The sequence below is a fragment of the Cuculus canorus genome, chromosome 1 (assembly GCF_017976375.1).
Source record: "Cuculus canorus isolate bCucCan1 chromosome 1, bCucCan1.pri, whole genome shotgun sequence".
NCBI classification, from domain to species: domain Eukaryota; kingdom Metazoa; phylum Chordata; class Aves; order Cuculiformes; family Cuculidae; genus Cuculus; species Cuculus canorus.
The window spans coordinates 158,841,512-158,862,236 of NC_071401.1; the positions used below are offsets into that span (position 1 = coordinate 158,841,512).

The 20,725-nt window shown below is 44.6% G+C and overlaps 1 protein-coding gene across 2 annotated transcripts; it reads left to right on the plus strand.

Moving 5' to 3' along the window:
• The first annotated feature begins 629 nt into the window (after positions 1-629).
• On the plus strand, positions 630-20,458 carry KCNMB4 (potassium calcium-activated channel subfamily M regulatory beta subunit 4). 2 transcript variants are annotated; one of them, XM_054056099.1, is made up of 4 exons: positions 630-1,049; positions 1,869-1,961; positions 10,501-10,628; positions 19,840-20,458. In XM_054056099.1, exons 1-4 carry the CDS (start codon positions 711-713, stop codon positions 20,006-20,008), a joined length of 729 nt encoding a protein of 242 aa, XP_053912074.1. In that variant the 5' UTR covers positions 630-710; the 3' UTR covers positions 20,009-20,458. The 2 variants fall into 2 exon arrangements, with proteins under 2 accessions (XP_053912074.1, XP_053912075.1); XM_054056100.1 differs by lacking the exon at positions 1,869-1,961.
• Positions 20,459-20,725: the final 267 nt, after the last annotated feature.

Sequence of the window (20,725 nt, forward strand, 5' to 3'; positions counted from 1 at the left end):
GCTGCACCAGGGGAGGATCAGGCTGGATATCAGGAAAAAATTTTTCACAGAAAAGGTCATTGGGCAATGGCAGAGGCTGCCCAGGGAGGGGGTTGAGTCCTTATCCCTGGAGGTATATAAAAACCAGGTAGATGAGGTGCTCTGGGCCATGGTTTAGTGGCAAATAGAAATGGTTGGACTCGATGATCTAAGAGGTCTTTTCCAACCTGGTGATTCTGTGATTCTATGAGAGAAGAGAAGGTTATGTGACTGCGCGAGGTCCCTCCTGTTCCCGCAACAACAGGGTTTCTTTGCAACAGGGTTTCTCTTCAATTCTCACGTCTGCCGTTCCCGGGCAGCCTGCTACAACAGCATAACTGATATCCCTGAGCATAACCTCAAGACGCATCGCAGACCCCCACCCTCTCGCCCCCCTTTAGACATCGCATCTTGCTCTGTCCTCAGTATTAATCCGGACTTGCTCTCCCCACAGCAAATCTCCCGGGCCAGATAATCCCGTTGCAAGCTGTCCCTTCCACCCCCGGAGGGGCTCGAATTAGGTCAGCTGGGTTTATTTGCATTTCATTTATTTATCTATCTATCTAATTTTTGCCTTCCTCCCCCCCCCCCGCCCCCGGTTACACGCCCCGCGGATCCCGAAGGAGGCGGGGAGGGAGGCGGGGAGCGGCGGGCGCTTCCCCCGATGGCAGCGGCTGCCCGGAGCCGGGGGGATGGCGCGGAGCCGGCCGGTTTACGAATACACGGAGGCGGAGGACAAAAGCATGCGGCTGGGTTTCCTCCTCATCGCCGCCGGGTTGCTTTCCCTCTTGGGTTTGGGTTGCTGCTGGCTGCGCCCGGCGCTGCAGGAGCGGGGAGGCGGCGGCTCCGCCAATTGCACGGTGCTGGCGGTGCGGCAGCTCGGGGAGCGCTTCGCCTGCACCTTCTCCTGCGGGGCTGCCTGCCGCGGGACAGCCCGCTACCCCTGCCTCCAGGTGCTGGTGCGCACCTCCCGCTCCTCCGTCCCAGCTCTGCTCCACGAGGACGAGCGGCAGCTCCGCACCAACCCCAAGGTGAGACACCCGAGACGGGGGGGGTCCCCCCGGGTCGAATCCTGCGCCCCTCGCCGCGGGGCTGCGTGCTCACCCTCTGCTCCTTGTGACCTCCCTTGTGGCCGGGTCCCTTCCTTCGGGGGTGAGTTTTTCTCTGGGAGGGAGCACGCGTGAAGTTACGGAGCGCGTATTAAGTTCTACAAGAAAGCTGGAGAGGGACTGTTCATAAAGGCTTGTGAGGATAGGACCGGGGGGAACGGGTATAAACTGGAGGGGGGCAGATTTAGGCTACTCATAAGGAAGAATTTCTTTGCCATGAGAGTGGTGAGGCACTGGCACAGGTTGCCCAGGGAGGTTGTGGCTGCCCCATCCCTGGAGGTGTTCAAGGCCAGGCTGGATGGGGTCTTGGGCAGCCTGGTCTGGTGGGAAGTGTCCCTGCCCATCACATGGGAGGTTGGAACTGGATGATCTTTAAGGACCCATCCAGCCCTAACTATTCTATTATTCTATTCTATGATCCTATGAAGTTACAGAGCATGTATGAAGTTACGGAGCATCCCCCCTAAACTCCCCTGTGCTGTTACTCAGCAAAAAGTAGATATATATAATGTATCTATAAACTAGATATGATATGTGTGTGTGTACGTACATATATATGCCTATGTATATATATGCACACTATGTAGAGATTAGTGTAGCACTGTACCGTATAAATAGTTTAACACTATCTATAGTGAGAGTATAGCATAGTACTATACTATATATACATAGTATAACACTATATGTAGACACACACACTATATATATATCATTTTTTCCACATGTGTTCCCGGGCAGCAGAGTGGCGGGGGTGTGGGTCCCCTGTGTGTCCCACCAGCAGCCTCGGGACATGAGTGGGAAGCCAGGGAGAAACTCCTGATGCCGGCAAGGAAGGTGACTAATGGTGCTGCGCTCTGTGTCTCGGAGGGTGAGGGGCTTCCCAGAGCAGCTCTCCGAAGTGCAGCAGAGCGGCTGCTGATGGAGCACTCGGGAAAGGGTTGCACTGAAACAGAAGTTTCATTGGTGCCGTTTTGGTTCTTAAACCAAATTAGATGGTCCTTTTTTTTTTAATACTGTCGCACTATTTAAAAGTCTTCTCCACTAACCACATGAAAATGGACAGAAGGGAAGCATCTTTAAAGCTGCAACTTTTAGCAAACTAGGATAGTTTGAAAGCAATGTGGGAGTTGTGCTTTTTCTTTCTTTAAAGGTGGTAGTTCTGCTTTCTCTTTTTCTTTCTTTTCATGCTGAGTAAAGACAACCTTGCCAACATGATCCCTGAGTGTAAATGGTCCCATTATTGGCATTGTGATTTTTACCAGGAGTATAGCAATTTTAAATTCTGTACTTCTTTGTGTCTTTTTTAAAGATGATAGACATAAAAATATAACCTTACTGATTACGATTTTTATTGTTAAAGCAAACTGCTTTAACGATATTTTGTTAGGCAGTTTCAGGAAAATAAAAAATGTGCCAGAATCCCCCTTGCCCCCCTTCCCCGTGAAAGAGCCCCAAACTGTGAGCATATTGGAGAAGTGGATTTCAGCTCTTTGGCTTAGGTGTGGGTGTAATGCAGCCCCAGGAGTTGTGCTAAGCCTGATAAAGGGAGCTGTGTGTAGGGGCTGGGAAGCAGACTTGCATGTCCAATTTGGGATGTGCAGTCTTACATCTCCACAGCCGGAGTTACACCAATGTGGAACTGGACCTTGGAAGATGGATTAAGTTGCAAGCTCAGGGGCTGGGGGCTGCTTTTTTTTTTCCCCCTTGGCAGGTTGCAGGCTGAGGGTGGTTGTGGCAAAAGTCAGCAGAGCAAGAAGCAGGATGGTAAGTCTGACAGGATTTGGATTAAATTGTTGGCACTGCTCCGAAGCAATGAAGCTACAGTACTGGATGGTGCCTGATAGTGAAGCCAGTGAAACAGCCTGTGAGGGAGCTTTGCAAACTTCTCCTTTGCCTGGGAGTGCTGCTGCCGGGCACCTTGTGGAGAGGTTCATGGGCACAGAGGGGTGCACTGTGAGCACTCAGCTGTCTGAGCACCAAGGCTTCTCTAAACCTCTCTCTGTGTTCAGGTGGGGCTGGATGTAGTAGTTGAAATGCCCTTCTGAGTAGGGGCAAAGATGCTGTGTTGCCACAGAGGGTGAAGCTGTCCCTGAGCATGCCCCAACAGCTCCATTCTGGCCATCTCCCGCAGGGATGGAAGGTGGGTTGGTGGGTGGTGGGTTATGAACTGTGCCAGCAGCACACCTGGACTCAGCAGCTCTTGCAGCATCTCCAGTTTTAGCAGAGGCTTTCAAACTGGGCTGCAACTCAACATCTCTCAGAGTAGTTTGAATGTTACATCTCTCAGAGTAGTTTGAATGTTGTGGTGTTTTTTTTGTTTCACTTCTCCATCCTGTTTTCTCCTGCCTCTTTGGAAATCCAGTGGGAAAAGGAAGATTGCGCCTGCCTGGGGTCTGGGTTGCGATTTCTGCAAGGAGGCACCCAGAGCTCCAGAAGCCATGACTGTGAATGTCACTTAAAAGCCTATCTTTATTTAGTAATTAATAAGGAAACACAGGGCTGTGTGTTGGAGGCACATTGGACTTGCATGCTCTTACAAACATAATCTGTTTCCTCTGGCTTGCACTTTTCATCTCAAGGTGTGTGTTTGCCCTGGGATATTGATTGCTGATGACCAAACCTGATTTACCAGATGAGACCAAGCAGAAAGGATGTGGGTTCTTTAATGCAACTGCATTCTCTGGTAGAAATCGAATTCAACTAAGTGGAAAATGACATAGAACAAAACGTGCTGTAATTGTTTTTCTTACATTTGTTTCGTTACCTGTAGGGCCTTATATAAAAACCAATACAAAATAAGAATAAAAGCTGTTTGGATCTCAGTAGGAAAACATACCCTTTTAAAGGAATGAAGGATGTATAGCTGTCGCTTTGGTTTTCCCTTTTTCCTCTAATTTGTTGTCTGCATAGCTGAGCAGTTAGATGGTCCTTTTTTTTGAATAGTCTCCCACTATTTAAAAGCTTTCAGGATTTTACTCTGAGATAAATCAGTTGTACCAACAGAGTAAGAATCTGCTGGATTAAACGCTTGGGATCCAGTATGGATTTATGAATGAGAACGATGATTAGCGATGATGAGGAGCGATGATGAGGAGCGGCTGAGGGAACTGGGGTTGTTTAGCCTGAGGGAGGAGGCTGAGGGGTGACCTTATTACTCTCTACAACTACATGAAAGGAGGTTGTGGAGAGGAGGGAGCTGGCCTCTTCTCCCAAGTGACTGAGGACAGGACAAGGGGGAATGGCCTGAAGCTCCGCCAGGGGAGGTTCAGGCTGGAGATCAGAGAAAAATTCTTCACGGAAAGAGCCATCGGGTACTGGAACAGGCTGCCCAGGGAGGTGGTCAAGTTGCCTTCCCTGGAGGTGTTTAAGGAACGGATTGATGAAGTGCTTAGGGACATAGTTTAAGGGAGTGTTAGGAATGGTTGGACTTGATGATCCAGTGGGTCCTTTCCAACCTGGTGATTCTATGATTATTATTAAGGAGCTGTTTAAACCTTCATATTTCCATCACCTTTTTGCAGCACACTCACTTGTGTTCATGCAGTTAGACATAAAATATGCTGGTCAGTTCCAACTTACTAGAAGGAAGAAAAAGTCACTGGTTTTGTTTTGAACGGTCTTAAATTTTTACATTCTGTTTAGTTACTTCTCTGTGTGTGGTAGCAATTCTTCCTGGTGCATCAATAGTGTGGTAAACTCATATTTGAGGCTCTTTACAACATGCAACAATACTGAATCAGCCAGCAGCTTCCCTCCACCCCGGAAATCTCCAATGTGTTGGACTAAAAATACTCTACTTTCTGTAGTAGAGTGTGCTGGCATAAAAACATATCAAAAACTATGGATCTCTCTGGTCTAGTGATGCCTAGCTGCAGGAAAAAGAATTCTTTTTTTCTATCTTCCTAAGATAATCACATCGTTGTACAGCTCAGGATTTGATTCATTTTAATTCTTAAAAGATTACGTAGCTGGGTCAGAGTTAATCCAGAAATGTATATATAAAGCACCAGGCACGATTACATTTGTGTTCAGTCTGAGTGATTTGTGGATTTCTTTTTTCTCTTTTTTTTCATTTAATTGTTGTCTCGGAGGAAGAAATTTCAGTGGACTGATGGTAGCCTTTCTTCAGCTGCTCTAATAGCAATAACAATCTCTGAGATAAGGCTTAAGGAGGATTAATTCCAAAGTCAATTTGTCACTATCCTTAAGGCTCGAATGCGTTGGTGGTGCATATAGCCAGTGTGGGGGGCAGGCAACAAGTTTGGTTGGGTAAAATGACAAGGGAGTATGTCAACTGCTAAAAAAACCTGCTTTCTGACTTTTAGACCTTTCCCTTTCTATGCTTGAAGTTAAGTGAAGAGCCAGAAGAACTTGGTAACTGGTTTGTTGAAGAAACCTTTGGTGAAGTGGCTGGTAAGCCTGAAGTTAGCTACAGCAGGGCCTGATTCTCCCCATCCCAGCCACAGGCAGGGATGCAGAACAGGCAGGCAGTGTTCCTTGTCTGTGCACTGCATCCGTGCATGCCCCTGTCATGCTTCTGTCTGTAAGCACTCAGTCTGAAGAGATGATATACACTTATCTCCTCCATACACTTGTAAATAGAGATGATTTCAGGTTTTGAACTCTCTTAAATATGATCCACAATAGAGAATATTTAATACCAAATATGCCCAACTCTACAAGAATTTTCTGAGGGTCTGGTGCATCTTGTGAAGGGTCAGATATGTGTTTGGGCTGGTGCCCCTGCAGGCTCTGCAGATGCTCTCTAGCGATTCCTCTGAAAGCTGCTCTACGTGCTGCAGATAAACCCCACCACACTCCTGTTTTGCCTGGGGCACCCCTTGCTGCCTTGAGCCTCTGCAAGGGGTTATGTGTTTGGTCACTTCTGGTAGGCTTGGCTGTGTTGATGGATGCAGGTGAATACCAGATGTGATGCCCAGCTCCATCTCCCTCGGTACATTCTGAACAGGGGTGGGGGTGTTGTACTAATGAAAAGAACTTCCACTCATCTCCTGCCAGTGCTCCTTGCCAGTGGGATGGTGCTCCAAGACCATAAAGATAACCCAGTTATGAACAGAGACCCTCACACACAAAGTTAGGAGGAGCTCATACATTGCTTGGCTATTGGGAGGCAGAAACTGTTAGCTTTAGCCATGTATTGTACTTTCACAATGATACCTATCTAGAGTGTTCTTTCCTTCATTTCTTCACAAGCTTCCCAGTCTGCGCAGCACACAATGCCAGGGCTGTCTGCCACACAGTGCTGTGTCCCATAATTCACTAACAGTCAGAAGGCTGGTCCTTGACAGGTAACTTGAAGACCGAGGCTAGAGACTTGCTTCTTAGTGCCATCGGTTTTCTTCTGGTGGATCTACTTGCTTCTACTTTGGGTCCTTATGTCTGTTTGCATTTGAGAGTTTCTCTATCTCATGTAATAGACAGTGTGTTCTGGGCTTGAGACAGCTTCTCTCAGAGCCTACCAAGTCTGGCTTCTTTGTTCATAAAAATGTGACTGAATTACACAAGAATTAGTCTTCAAAAAGTATGAAATGCAACCTGGAATCTAAACCATGGTCAAGAGTTCGTATCTCTGTCCCTTCTTTGTAATATGGAAGAATATCTACTCCAGTGAAGTGTTCAGAACAGCTGGGAATCTTCCCAATCATATGCAGAGACTGGAGTGGGAGCATCCAGTAGTAAACACAGATACAAATCTTATGAATCCTTGGTGTAAATGTATATAGAATCACAGAATTGTTTAGGTTAGAAAGGACCTTTAAAATTACCAGGTCCAGCCATAAACCTAACATTGCCAAGTCTACCACTAAACCGTATCCCTAAGCATCACGTCTTTTAAATTACTCCAGGGACGATGACTCCAGCACTTCCCTGAATAACCCTTTCAGTGAAGAAATATTTCCTAATACCCAGTCTAAACCTCCCCTGATGCAACCTGAGGCTGTTTCCTCTCATCCTATCACTTGCTACATGGGAGAAGAGACGACCACCCACTTCACTACAACCTCCTTTCAGGTAGCTGTAGTGAGCAATAAGGTCTCCTCTCAGCCTCCTATTCCCTAAACTAAATGTCCCCAGTTCCCTGAGCTGCTTCTCATAAGACTTGTGCTCCAGATCCTTCACCACCTTTGTTGTCTGTCTTTGGATGTGCTCTAGCAGCTCAAGGTCATTTTTTACTGAACTGAATCCTGAGTCACCTATTTGATCACTGGCAGTGATTGTGGTCCTGATTTTGTGCTGCGTAACTGAGACTGTATTTGAATTGCTTAATAATTTTATTGTTGCTGTGGCATAGTATAGGAGGAGTGCCCATAGATCCACTGAAAAGGCCTCCGTTCCTTCAGATATAGTTTGAATGTCTTAAGTGCTCTTCTCCAGCTTCATTGGAACTTGTTAAAGAGAAAAAAAAAAACAAAGAAATATAGAGTGGGATACTTCCACTGAAAATGGATGTTGCTGTGCAAGCTGCAGTTGAGCGCAAGTTGTCCTAGCTTGCTTTCAAGCACTTGGCATTTGTTGATGTTTTGATGGTAGGATTTCATGCCATGTCTTGTCGGGGAGGTCTGTGGAATCAACTTTCAGAAACTGCCTGTTGCCAAAGCAAGTGGTCATTCAGGTTCATTCATCAACTCATGGCAGCGAAAGCTGCCAGGTTATGATTCCTTTTTATCCACCTGCTGACTCTGCTTTGGAGGGTAATGCAGCTGATCAGGCAAAGCCCCCAAGAAGTGTGCCTGGGAGGCTGAGAAAAGAGACATCCAGCACCTATGTGGATCAGAATGGACCAAAATAAATATCAGGTTGATGGGAATCATGCTGGCATTCTGGGGAAGTGAACAAGGTTCAGTGTTTGTGCAGTGCATGGTCAGCCCACGTTGGAGTTGGACCTTGGGTGTTCACTGTGGCTCAAGGCCTTGACCACATTAGGGAGGTATTTTAGGTTGATCCTTGGGATTCATAGGATGATAATTTTGGCTTGGGCACGGACCACTCCTCTCTTCAAGCCTGTTAATCTTCAAAAGATGCAAGCAATGAGGTCCTATTGATTTCTGGTAAGCCTCTGGATGTCTCCTCTGTGTTTTCCGCATGAAGATACAGAGGAAGAAATGGAAATTAATCCAGCCTGTTTTCTGTTAGCTGTCACTTTTTACTTTTGCAAAAGGTGGTTTGAAGTTTGAGTTACAGAGAGCATATTCATTCTTGTCCCCAACTTCCAGATGTCCCTCCCATAGGTACTGGTGGTACTCTCAGGCTCTGTCTTGCCTTTGCATGGGGAAAGATGGACGTGTTGATTGGGGAAGCTGTCTGTGAGCCCCTGTACATCTTCCAAAGCAAGCAAAACCCCAGCCTTGAAATACTCCATTTTAATAGCTTTATATTGAGATAAAAGCAGGGTTCCACCAGCAGGGGACCAGGTGGGATGGTGCCGCACATTAGCGGCTGTCAGGGGGTTAGAGCAGAGCCAACACAGTCACTGGGTGATTTTGTGCCAAATGTGCCAACTCTGTACAGCTGCTGCACAGATGTGTTTGTGCACCAGGAGTGTGGAGGAAAGAAGAGTGTCGTTGATGCTTCCAGAATATGCAACCAACTAAAAGCATTGCCGGCCAAGGGATGTTATCTAAGATGGAAATAACTGCGTGTGATAAATTCTGCATTCTGGTTTCTGAAACAGAGTGGTGTTGCTGCTTGTTTCGGTCCTTCTTCTTCAGCAATGGGACAATCCCTGTTTAGGGTCATCTGAATGGAGATCTAAAGGGAGGTCTGTGCTTTGGCAACACCAGATGTGGGCCCATGTGAAAACAGAGGTTCTTGCATGTGAAAAAGGCAAGTTTCAGCTTGGAAGCAATAAGATTGCTTGCAGATTCTTCCAATCTGAAGCATGGAAGCCACTGGCAGCCATTGTAAGTCCTGACAGAAGTGCTCAGGTTTTACAAATGTGATCATTTTAATAAAATCCTGAGACTTCTCCCAACCCCCTGCCATAGCAAAGATTTGAGCTGTTGTTTGGTGGAGATGAACTTGTAGGTCTGTACACATTGGGTATACTGTGCATGGGGGGAGCATGGTAGCCCCCTATGAAACTTCACCAGATGGAGAGAAAGCACCCACTGGGCACAGTGAGTCACGATCATGTTAGAAAGGGTCTATCTCTCCTTGTTGTTATTGTCTTCAGGACAGAGTGAAGAAACTCATGTTGTGATTGTATGTGGGGATCCCTTTAGGGGTTTTCCACACCCTGCTCCTCCTGCTTCCTCATCCTACTTAAGTAGGAGGCTTTTTAGCTACCTTCGCAGTCACTTTTTTCTGCTTGTAGCTTCCTGTTTTAAAATAATTAAAAACCTGTGTGTGCACCTGGAGCCTTGCTGTCCATGCATCCCTCAGGGCAAAAGCCTTTGTGTCATCCAAGGATCTGTTAAGCTGTGTAACTCAGTTAGAATGAATATCTCCTGTATGGATGCCTGGTAACAACAGGAGAGATTGTGCTTGGACACTAAAATCCTGATACTGCCAACACTGAATCTGGTGGGCTCTTGCTTTTTTTCTTGTTTAAAAAGGGAAGGGTGATGTGTCAACGACGAGATTTGGAAACAAGATACATGCATTTTGTGTGACCCAGAGTGGAGTCTCTGAAAGCCCAGTCACAAGTGCACCAAGTGCATTCTCTTGATCATTTTGGGCTTTGAAGCAGATGTCTGAGGGTGAGATCTGCAAACAGTCCAGCTGCACACTCAACTCTTGTTGGCTTCTATACAGCAGAAACAGATGCTGAACTTTTCTGCTGAAGTGGGGCTTTGAACTTTCTGTGCTTGTTTCCCTCTGTTGTAACAGTGGAAGAATACCTGTCTTTTGCCAAAGGTATCAGCCAGATATCAGATATCCCATCATCTGGGAAAGCTTGCTGAAATATTTCAGTTATTTATTGGCATGGTGCTAAACAAAACTTGTGATTGCACACATCACTGAAAATAGGAAGTAATTCAAATCCAATCCAAGCAGCTGCCTAGGAATACATCAAAATAAAATGATAATTTTTACATTCACTATTCAAAAATCCCAAGGTGTAACATGACGGGTTGGTTTGATAATGGAACAAAACATGATAAAGCTTTTATTTTGTTTCTGAATGAATGTTTCTATATTCCTTACCAGTACCTGCAGGAAGTAGCTAGCAATTAAGTAAAGTTCAGCTAACTTTTGGGGTTTTTTTTGTGTTTTTTTTTTTCTGTGAAGCTTGTTCTTAGTATTCTTTGCTCATTTCAGTCACATTGGTAGTATGAGGAAAATGTAGAGAAAGTGATGCCCTGCATTCTTGAGCGCAGAAGTAACTCTGTTTTGCAACGTGTGTTGGCAGTGTTCATACATCCCTCCCTGTGCAAGAGATGATCAAGAAAACTCTGAGAATGTCACGTACAAGCAGAAATACTGGAAAGAGAAAGTGGGTTCGCAACCATTTACATGCTATTTTAATCAGCACTTGAGGTGAGTAATCTACATTTGCATAGGTGGAAGCTTGTGCATCTGTTTAACAGCTGTTCTTTGGTTCTGTTTGAAAATTTATATAAATGCATGCATATGTTTATACACACACCTCCATATAGTGATGTGGTTTATCACAGAGTTTAGTGCAGAACTTTGCAAGACAAATCCATTGATGAAAAGTTAAATAGAAAGTGGAGAAGGGTTTTTACCACTTGAAGTAAAAATATAGAACTCTGAGGAAAGTTTCACTTAAAACATACCATTTTATAGAAAAAAACCAAAGCGTCTTGGCTTTTAATACTCAGATGACAGATTTCTGTCTTGGACACTAAAGTTCCTTCCCTCCATGGAAGATAAATCCTGCCGTGCTCATGAAGGACTGGAAGAAAATCAGAGATCAGTAAATAGTACAAACCAAGTTGGGAATTGTGTTCGTAGAAGGTGAAAGAATCAGATATGAATCAGTAATAAATGTTCACAGAACTGCCAGTTTTCATACATGCTTGTGGAGTAGAAAGTTGTAACTTAAAGGCTTCTCTTCTGTTTCAGTTCTTACTTTTACTGCTGATGTTGATATGACTTACATGTGTATAAGGATGACATGTGGTTTCCTTCCTTTAGTAAATGGGAAGAGGAGGGAGTCCTTTTGCCTGTTTCTTTCTGATGATGATGTGCCAGGAAATAAAAGGTGAACGGTTACTGCAGTGTGCAGGCTCGCTGGGAGGACTTGGGACAACAGCAATGACTGGGATGATAAGTCCATGTAGACAGGGAGGCAGAAAGAGAATATTTAAAATCTCCAGACAAGATAAGGTTTTGTAGGATTTAGACTCCAATTTTGGAGGCATATGATGCTTGCTTAATTTGATCAGTACAAGTAATTTTGGTAGAGCTGGGGAGACTAAGTTAGCCACTCAAACATGTATCTGCCACATCAGGGACTAAAGAAGGAGGTTGGTCCTACCTTGTTAGCATTTGGAAATTGAGCAAGTGAGGGAGACCTAGGTGGGAATAGCTTGGTGCTTGCTGGTGCAATTTAGAGCTCAGTGTGGGAGTGTTGGCATCAGATATTTTTTATTAAGACATACCAGAGGAAAAAGGATGCCAGTATGTGTTAGGACCTTGGAGGAACTGAGGAGCTGGAGCAGGGTGGCAAGGCAGAGAGATGCCCAACTATTCCGTAGAAGGTTAACACTTATGGCACCTGTGTGGTGACATCAGACCTGGCATCAACCTTCTTGGGAGCTGCTTTGGTCCACAAGGTGCCAGTGCTTTGGTCTGCTAGCCAGGACCCAAATGATGATTTTGGTCTTGCTGGGTAGGCAGGTGCTGCCTGTTGCTTGCACTGCTGAGACCTGGAACCTTCAGGAGGTGCTGCTTGAGTGAGAAGGATAGTCAGAAACATGGGAACTTCTGTAGAAGTTGTCATGTCTAGGATTCGCCTGAGCTAGTGCGAACAAGATGCTGAGAAAGTTACCTTTTATGGTCAGTGCAGTGAAATAGGAGCCTTCCATCTTATCCCTAAATAAATGCCTCAGATAGGTTAGATGCCTATGTTTATTTCTCTCATTTGAAGGAGCTTACGGTGATCTGCTTGAGTGCAGCCACATAGGTGGTAGGTGTCCAGAGCTAGGTGAGCTGGTTCTCACATCATATCTGTAGGTGAAGCAAAGGCAGAATTTTCTGAGGCTGCATACTGTAGCCTAGGGTCTGCCGTTTATGCAGGTTGACACTGGGAAATTGTGCAGCACTTGGGCAAGATTTTTTCCTTATAGTTGCAGCATCTTCTGCTGTTATATGTTCTTGCCAAATGCAATGGCTGCCTTGAAATGCTGCCTTTTGCTGATCACACAAAAATTTATATACAATAGAAAAGAGGCTCACTGCCAGAGATACTTGAAGATAGTCTAAGCTGAAATGTGTACACCATCTATTTTCTCCTGGAGATAGAAATAAGCTTTAAGAGATAAATTTACTGACTAGGAATGTACTTGCTTAAGTATACTTTAGCTATGATGCCTAAACAGCTTGTGAAGCAGTAAAAATCATACAAACTGAAAGAAAAATCTGTTCACTTCGAAATAGAAATGTGCTTTTCTTCTGCCAGTATTGTTTTAACAGTGTGGATGAGATAAGACCTGTGTTAGTCTGTATAAAATACGTAGGATATAGTGGTACATTGCAATATTAATACTCTGTCTTTTGAAATGGCAGAATAAAAATTCTGGGTAAGTATCTAGGCAATGAATGAACACCATCTCTTCTTCATCAAACTACATTTAACATCACTCTCAGAATTGCTGCTATATGCAGAGCACATGGTTAGGTAATTCCTCCCTTCAGTTTGGTGGGGCACATTTCAACAGGCTGCTTTGAAAGAAGAAGAAAGTGCCATCTGCACAGTTCAAAGTTATACAAATGGGTTGAGATGCAGGTTTGGCAATTTCAGTCGTTCTCAGGTAATATAAATAGAGAGGCCTCGCACAACCGAAAAATGAGGTTTTGGGTTGTCACTGTAGACACTTATCTTTAGTGTCCCACTATTTCCAGCTTTGGGCGAAGTGGTGCAAATTGCATGGGAAAGTTTCTGTACCTCTGGTGAAGGTGTCTGGCTGTTAGCATGACAATACTCTGGTCTGCAGGGAGTCCTGCTCAACAGAAACCAACCCCCAGTGTTTCAGAGCACAAAATAAATGGCAACTCCACTTCTCATGCTGTTGTCAAAAGTTTGAGAAGGCACCAAGCTCTAGTGTTCATGGATCTCACTCTGAGCATCCCACAGGGTCTGCAGTCATGACCACGTGCAGACAAGGGTCACAGCTGCATGCCCTGAAGTGTGATGCCTGCGGGAACAGGTGGGATGGGGGAGATCCTGTTGCTTTATTTCTTCACATTCCAGGTCTCGTTGACATCAACAACAAGAAAGAGAGAAACTAAGATCTCTATAAACTCAGAGGCCTCAGTCTCACGCCATGCAGAGACAAGCAGAGCAGTATATGTTGTCATTTCTTATTAGTGGCTCTTATTTGTGGTATTATTGCTTTTTATCTCTGCGGTCCTCCAGTATAGCAAGAACACTATGGTTCATTTGCCACAGCGTACCAGATGAGCCAGCTATGCTTTATACTTCTCCATGTTTACTGCAGGATGCTGTACACAAATTCACCTGAGATTTGAAGAGTAAATGCTGTCTAGTCATTAGAAACCACCTGTATGATGTTGGGGTACCCTGCAGGCCATTTATCTGGAGAGAACTATCTGCAGAAGCCAAGGCTGCTCAGGCAGTAGGGTTGCTCATTCATCAATTGTGGAACAGAAATCGCCGTTTGCTCTGGTACTTCACAAAGTTTTCCGAATTAAGTCCTTCCAGTCAGAAGATGCTGTTGCTATTTCCTATCCTTTCTTCTACTGTATCACCCATAGAGCAGTGCTTGGCCCAAGAGGGAAAGGACTTTGCTCTAAGACATAGGACTGCCCCTGTATGCAGAAGTCCAGCTGAGAATCGCTGCATCTTGCAACAAGAGGGGAAAAAAACACAGCTGAGAGTTTGTCGTAGTATGTGGATAATTGTGGGCAAAATAAGCCTATGCAGATTGCAAACATCTTTAACTCCAGATTGTTTGGATACAAAAAGTATTTGTAAGGTTTCCCTATCCTGTGCCCCTGCCTCTGTCAGCATTCACATTAATTGCACAGTGTGGTGTGCAAGCAATGACTGAAATGTTTACTTGCCTGTAACTTTTTGTTCGTACAGGACTTTTTGGTAACCCCCACACTGCAGTTTTCCCAACATGTTCAGTAATTCCTCCAAAGGCTCTGATGGAAGCCTGCTTTATCCAGTGTCTGTTTGAACCACTTGGCAGCGCCTAGCAGGGATGCGTTGCATAATGCAACAACTAATCCAGTTACCCCTGGTCAGAGCCCCATGAGGCTCTGGCCCTGAGCTCAGTGTCCTGCTAAAAATAAGTACTGGTCTCACCTTTTAGCAATCAAAACAAAATTGCTCCTTCCTTGTCTGTTCAGTGAAAAGGAAGGGTGTGTTTTCAGAGTTAAGGCAGAGACTTCATTAGTGTATTTTTTTTTAATTTACTCATTCTTCTTGGGGCTGGCGCAGGGCAAGGGTGGTGGTATTGCACCATGGCCATCACTGTTTGTAGCAGTACCAGGCCTTGATGCCTGAGCGGGGATTGAAAGCATTCAGTCCCACCCACACTCCCCAGGTTGTCCCACTAGGTCTCTCTTGCCCCTGCCACTGTTTTATGCAGATAACTGGTGTTATTAAGTCATCTCCTAGAGAGGCTCTGCATTTACTGGAGAGCTGAATGGCAGCATCACTAGAAGCAAGAGACAGTCCATAACTGAGGTTAGGGGGAATACGTGCAACCCCTCTGGTCAACATCTTTGAATTGCAGTATTACATGGAAGTCATAGAGCAAAGACGGGTTTGTTAAACGCACTATACTTGCAGGGACAAGGCAATATCTTTAATTATGTCTACTAATTTTCACAGGAAAAAGAAACTTGTTTCCGGGCATGACATACCTCCTTTGGGTTCAGCGTTGCTGCCTCAGCACCAAGGCAGTGATGCTGGGTGAGGGGGGGGTTCTTCCAGCAAAGCCATGTCCTTGTCATGAGAGGGTTTCCTCCAGGTCTGGGGCATCGTCCTTTCTCTGTTTCCAAGCCAAACAACAAGCCTTCAAACTCAGGGAACAGGCATGTCACTGTACAAAACGAGCAAAAAGATTTCAAAACTGCAGTTTTGATACATGCTGACCTTGCGGTGCAACCCCAAAACAGGTATGTCACTGCACTTCAGGTATCCTGGTGGCTATTTATTTTTCTTCCCAAGGATAGAGGTTGTTTACTGTGGAAGTACATAACTCTCTCTTATCTTCGTTTTGGTGCTAGCCTGTTAAATACCTCCTTCTCCTTTCCCCCTGCCACCATCCTCTTGTTTTTGATGCCCAACTTTGCTACCCTCCACTCCTGCTCCTGCTGTTCCCACAGCAGCCCTGTGGCTCCTTTCCAGGCTCCTGCTCCCATTTCTTCTGCTATTGATAAGAGTTATTGTTTTAGAGATGGAATCCAGAGATTTCAGCTAAAATTTTCTTCTTCTTTGGCCTGTGTCTAGCATTCTTGAGTGGCTACAGTACAGTACTTTCCTGCTGCGATGTGCTTCTGTTTCATGGGCAGGTGATAACCACCCAAAGGCTCATTCTCCTGAAGACCCTATAGGGTGTCTGGTTTTTGAGCTCCTGATCATCTCCATCATGGTGCAGCACCGCACTGGGAGTCTGTCCCTGCCAGCACAGCCCACCTCTGGCTCCTCTCATCTCACAGTACTGTTGTCGTGATTTTCTCAGGGCTCAGAAGTAACTATGAAGGGCCACATAAACCTCATGCCAGAGATTGTACTCTCTGTTTATGCTTGGCAAGACAAGTATCTGTGTGTGCATATTTCTGATTCATAACCGTGTGGGGCAGCTCTCTTGTACTAATCACTGTGTAAGCCTTGGAGTGAAAGTCAAAGTTTTTTGTAGCAGGACAGATCCAGCTGTCACTAATCTCCAAGAGGGGCTGATGCAGTGCCCTGGTAACAAGCTCAGCCCCAAGAAGGATGCTGCAGCATGGCTGTGTCCCACGGGACTTCTGCAGTCCTGGCTGCTTCTCTGTGTACTTTCCACGAAGCAGATTTTGTTTCTTGTCCCCCAAGGGTTTGTCCCAGGGTCACTTACGATTTGTCCCAGGGATATCCCGAAACACTTGCAGACTTAGAGAACAACTGCTCCGTGCACCTCGCTAGTTCCTTTGAAAGCTCGCCAGGTGGTGGTGGCCATTCTTCTCTGCCTGAGAATTCATTTCTTCAGGAGGTGGAGGATAGCTCTTTCCCTAAACTAATGCCATGAGAATAACAGACATCCTGGAAGAAATTAAATTCAGCCTCTGTAGGCTAACCTGTTAATTAATCACTAATGACTTTGCTATATTTAATTCATCTGATTAATTCTGATTCTAAGTCCCTCCACCTGGTAATTTTTTCCCCGTCTTTTGTTTTGGACTTTGCAGATCTCAAATGAAATACCTATGGATTTTAGCCTGGCACAGATCACCGGAAAACAATCACAAATATGTTTATTCAGGTTTTTAGCCAGGTGGCCTCCCAGGCCCTCATTCACACTGTCACACATGCCACTCCCTGGAGCATGGTGCTGACAGGAGAGGGAGGGAATCATATGAATGCAAAGAAATGGCATTATATGCTGGCAAAGTTAATCTTGATAAGTTTCCACAAGCTGTAACAGGCAGATAACTGGGACGTTGCCATCCAGGAGTGTGTGGGTTATCTGCTATCAGCCCTGTCTGCCTTTATTAGCTTTTCTCATTCACTCCTGGGGTCCAGCAGTGCTTATCTTCACTGGAAAGTTAATTTGGGATAAGATAAAGAGTGGCTGAAAGTGTGGTAGCTCTTCCAAAATAACCATGCAGATTAAACCAAGGAGGAGCAAGGCTGAGATTTGCCCCACCATTTTTTTGCGCTAAGAGTCAGTACCAAGATGCGACATCCCAGAAGGTCCCTGAGCTCTCCCACACCCTGGGTCACCCTCCAGGGGTGCTTTTATCTCTCCTTCACTAAAGTAGGGTATTTAATGTCTTAAATGTAGTGCCAGTAGTCATTTAATGACATATTTTTGGGGGACCTGGTCATGATTTGGTACATTGTCTGAAGAGACGTGGCCAGTTGTTGACAGTGAATTGCTACACACCTGCCACATAGGAATTGCGTGAGGACTCTTGCTGTAGCTAAGAATAGCAATAATATCTACTTGAATCCAAACCTCCTTCTCAGGCTTCATTAAAGGTCTCAGTAAGTCTTTCACTCTTTTCCAAAAGGGAACCTCTTTAAAATTAATAAGTTGCGAGAGTTACAGTTACACCTATAATGAGTGTTTCGCATCCATCACTGCTACCTTTGCTACAGATGTTTTCCAAAATATCTGTCAATTCTGTCAATCTTTCTATCATTCATTCATCTTTCTATCCACAATCACACTTTCTTTCCTTTATCTGAATCAAATTTTCTACTTTGTTTGTTTGCCTCTTATTTTTTAACTCCTTGATTAACATCCATGTAAGAAAAATACTTAAAAATCAATGTCACTTGTAAGCTGAGTGCTGCGAGGACAGAATGCTGCCTACTCATGGCCAATTAGTGCTCTGTTATTTACAGAGGATGGTAGAGTAAATATGAGGGAAGCAGTATTATACCTTCTGCAAAAGGATTTTACTGTTTGCATGCTGTCATTTATATAGCAGAGACTGGTGAGATTGTGCCCATAAAGTTAATAATGTTTTATACAATTTGCGGTCTCCACATGTGCCTAATTATGTGTCTGGAGGATTTCAGTTGAGCAGACTTCACGTGTTCCACTCTTTTAATACACCTGGATTTCTTATGATTTTTTTTATGATGATTTTCTTATGATGATTTTTTGTGTTGCCAAGTTTCAACTTCTGTATAGCTGAGCTGCTCATAATGAAGTTTTATTCCACTCCTTACTACACAAATAGAGAGAGAGACGGTGCTGGCCTTGAGGACATGCAGGCTAGCACATTACAGGGGAACCTCCATACAGCAATTTTGAGAGAGACCCTTGAATGCAAATGCAAGTGCAATTAGATTAGGGATCTGGTGTAGCCTGGCAGTTTAGCTCCACCGACTCCTTAAGGATAGATAAAACCCTGTAGATTTGTAGGCATCTCCATTAATTAACTTCTCAGTGAAAGAAGAGTTTCGTCTTATTTCCTCTACAGGGAATGTTTTCTTAGTGCTGTTTTCTACTCAGGACAAAGTTACTGGGGGAGAGATAGCACAGTTCTTGCACAGATATCTGTTCCCATGTGCCACTGTATTATGAGAACTTCACTCCTAGGACCTGTCTGGGTGAGCCTGGGTTGCCAGGTTTTTAGGTGATGAGTTTTGTTGCTCCAAGGAGCATCGTGTAGCATTAACAAAGCAATGTGAGATGGGGTTGTTCAGTGTAAGTGAAGACTAATATGAGTTGAAACTACATGTATTTTCCTAATTAGAGAAAGTTCTGTTTCTTTCTTTTGCAAATAGTTTTCCAGTACACTGCACATCTCTGGCTGTAGATGGGAAAGTGCACCAAAGTGCAAATGCCACGAGACTGATTTAATAATTCTGTTGAAATACAGGGAGAGCAGTAAGAGCCAGAAGTGAAGAAAACCTGCCATCAGATCTCCCAAACAACTTCCCAGGCGTGTGAGAGGCAGATGTATACCTGATCTTCAGACATGTGGCATTGCTGAATTTCCAAGTCTCTTAAGATGCCTCCTTGCTATTCTACAATTTCCTCTGTTTTCCTTTGGAAACTCATAAATCTGCAACCATGGCTGTTCATTAGATGCTGTTGGTGGAGGCACAGAGGGGTCAGATCTTCAGAAAAGGCTCTCCAAAGTGTCCCTGTACTCAAGTCCACTGAGCAACTGGTGTTTTCGGTACCAAATTGCAGTGTATTGCTGAAATAGCCTCTGTTGGGAAGGAGCTGAGTTTGAAGCTTCCAGCACCCCGGGGCTGTGCAGCAGTCCTCCCACTGGCACGTTTTGTGCAGATCACTGCCTGCCTGTGTGTCTGCGTTAGCCTGGGCTGCTAGCCATGCAGTGCTAAGGACAGGGACAGGCTCTCCATCCAGATCCAGACCTCATACAGGGCTTCGTCGGAAGACTCCATGTAGCCTGATGGACATGTCAGGACTCACAGCTAAAAGGGAAGCTTTAAATGCACTTTAAACTCACTGCACAACGTATGTTGCTTTATGAAGTAGATATGTGTAACTGCTGCCTTGGATTATGTTTTCACTGGAGTGGTTTTTCAATTCACAGCATGATATTGTATCTCTTGTGACTGTGATTACTACGACCCCTGAAGACCTAAAGTACCAATGCTTTTCAATTTTTTCTTTAGCCTGAATGAACTTGATAGCCTGTAAACACTGCAAGTGGAAAGCCCTCGTGGCCTACCACGAGTGCTGGTGATAGATGGGCAAACAAAATGGTCTACTTAATAATTTTCTGACACAGTTGCAAATAAAACACCTTAATGGTTTTCATGGCAGATACTTCCTACTTTTGATGAACTGATGATGTTGAGTTGATTTATATTTTCTCCCTTTTCTGTTCCTCCTTTTCACAGGCCAGATGATGTGATGCTGAGGCGCACCCATGATGAGACTGTTCTCTTGCACTGCTTCCTCTGGCCTTTGGTTACGTTCCTGGTCGGAGTTCTCATCGTGGTCCTGACCATCTGTGCCAAGAGCTTGGCTGTCAGAGCAGAGGCAATAAAAAAGAAGAAGCATTTATAAATGGCAAGGCTGCTGATGGAAGAGAAAAACCTACAAGAAGGTCTCAAGTAGGGCAACTCGACACACCTGCAGGTCTGTGGGGTGCTCAGCTGCACCTCCTTCCACTGTCCTATCTGATGGTGGAGTCACTCTTTCCTCAGGATTATTCTTGGGAAACTGCTCAATGAAATGCCAGCTAATTGCTTCTTCTGCTATGACAGTAAATAATTATATTCTACCAAAAAAAATCTACACTGCACCAAATATGCTGTGTGCTGTTAGTCCCAGACAGCAGCTACCCAGTTCCTAGTGGTACTAAGAGACAGTTCATAACCCACCCTGACGTTGCTGATTTCATCTCCACAAGGGATCTTTACTGTTGCTTAGTATTAAATATTTAAAATATTTACTTTATGATAGATTGTACTTCCAAAATAATAAAGTTTGGTTGGTTTGGGTTTTTTTTAACCATTTTTTTGTCTTTTTTTTAAAAAAAAACTTCAAGCCAAATATTATACTATGCTGATTTTGTTTTTTTTCATTATGTAGAACTCTCTTTTCAAATTCAAACTTTAACTTCTGCCTAGATGATATTCTTCACCATCACCTACCCATTGTGAAGAAATATAGAAATCTCTCAGAAATACTTCTCAAAAAACCAAAACAATATTGGAAAAGGTGATTGAATACTGGGTGTAATCTGATTGCCTCAGTTGTATTCAGTCCCCAAAGTCTTTC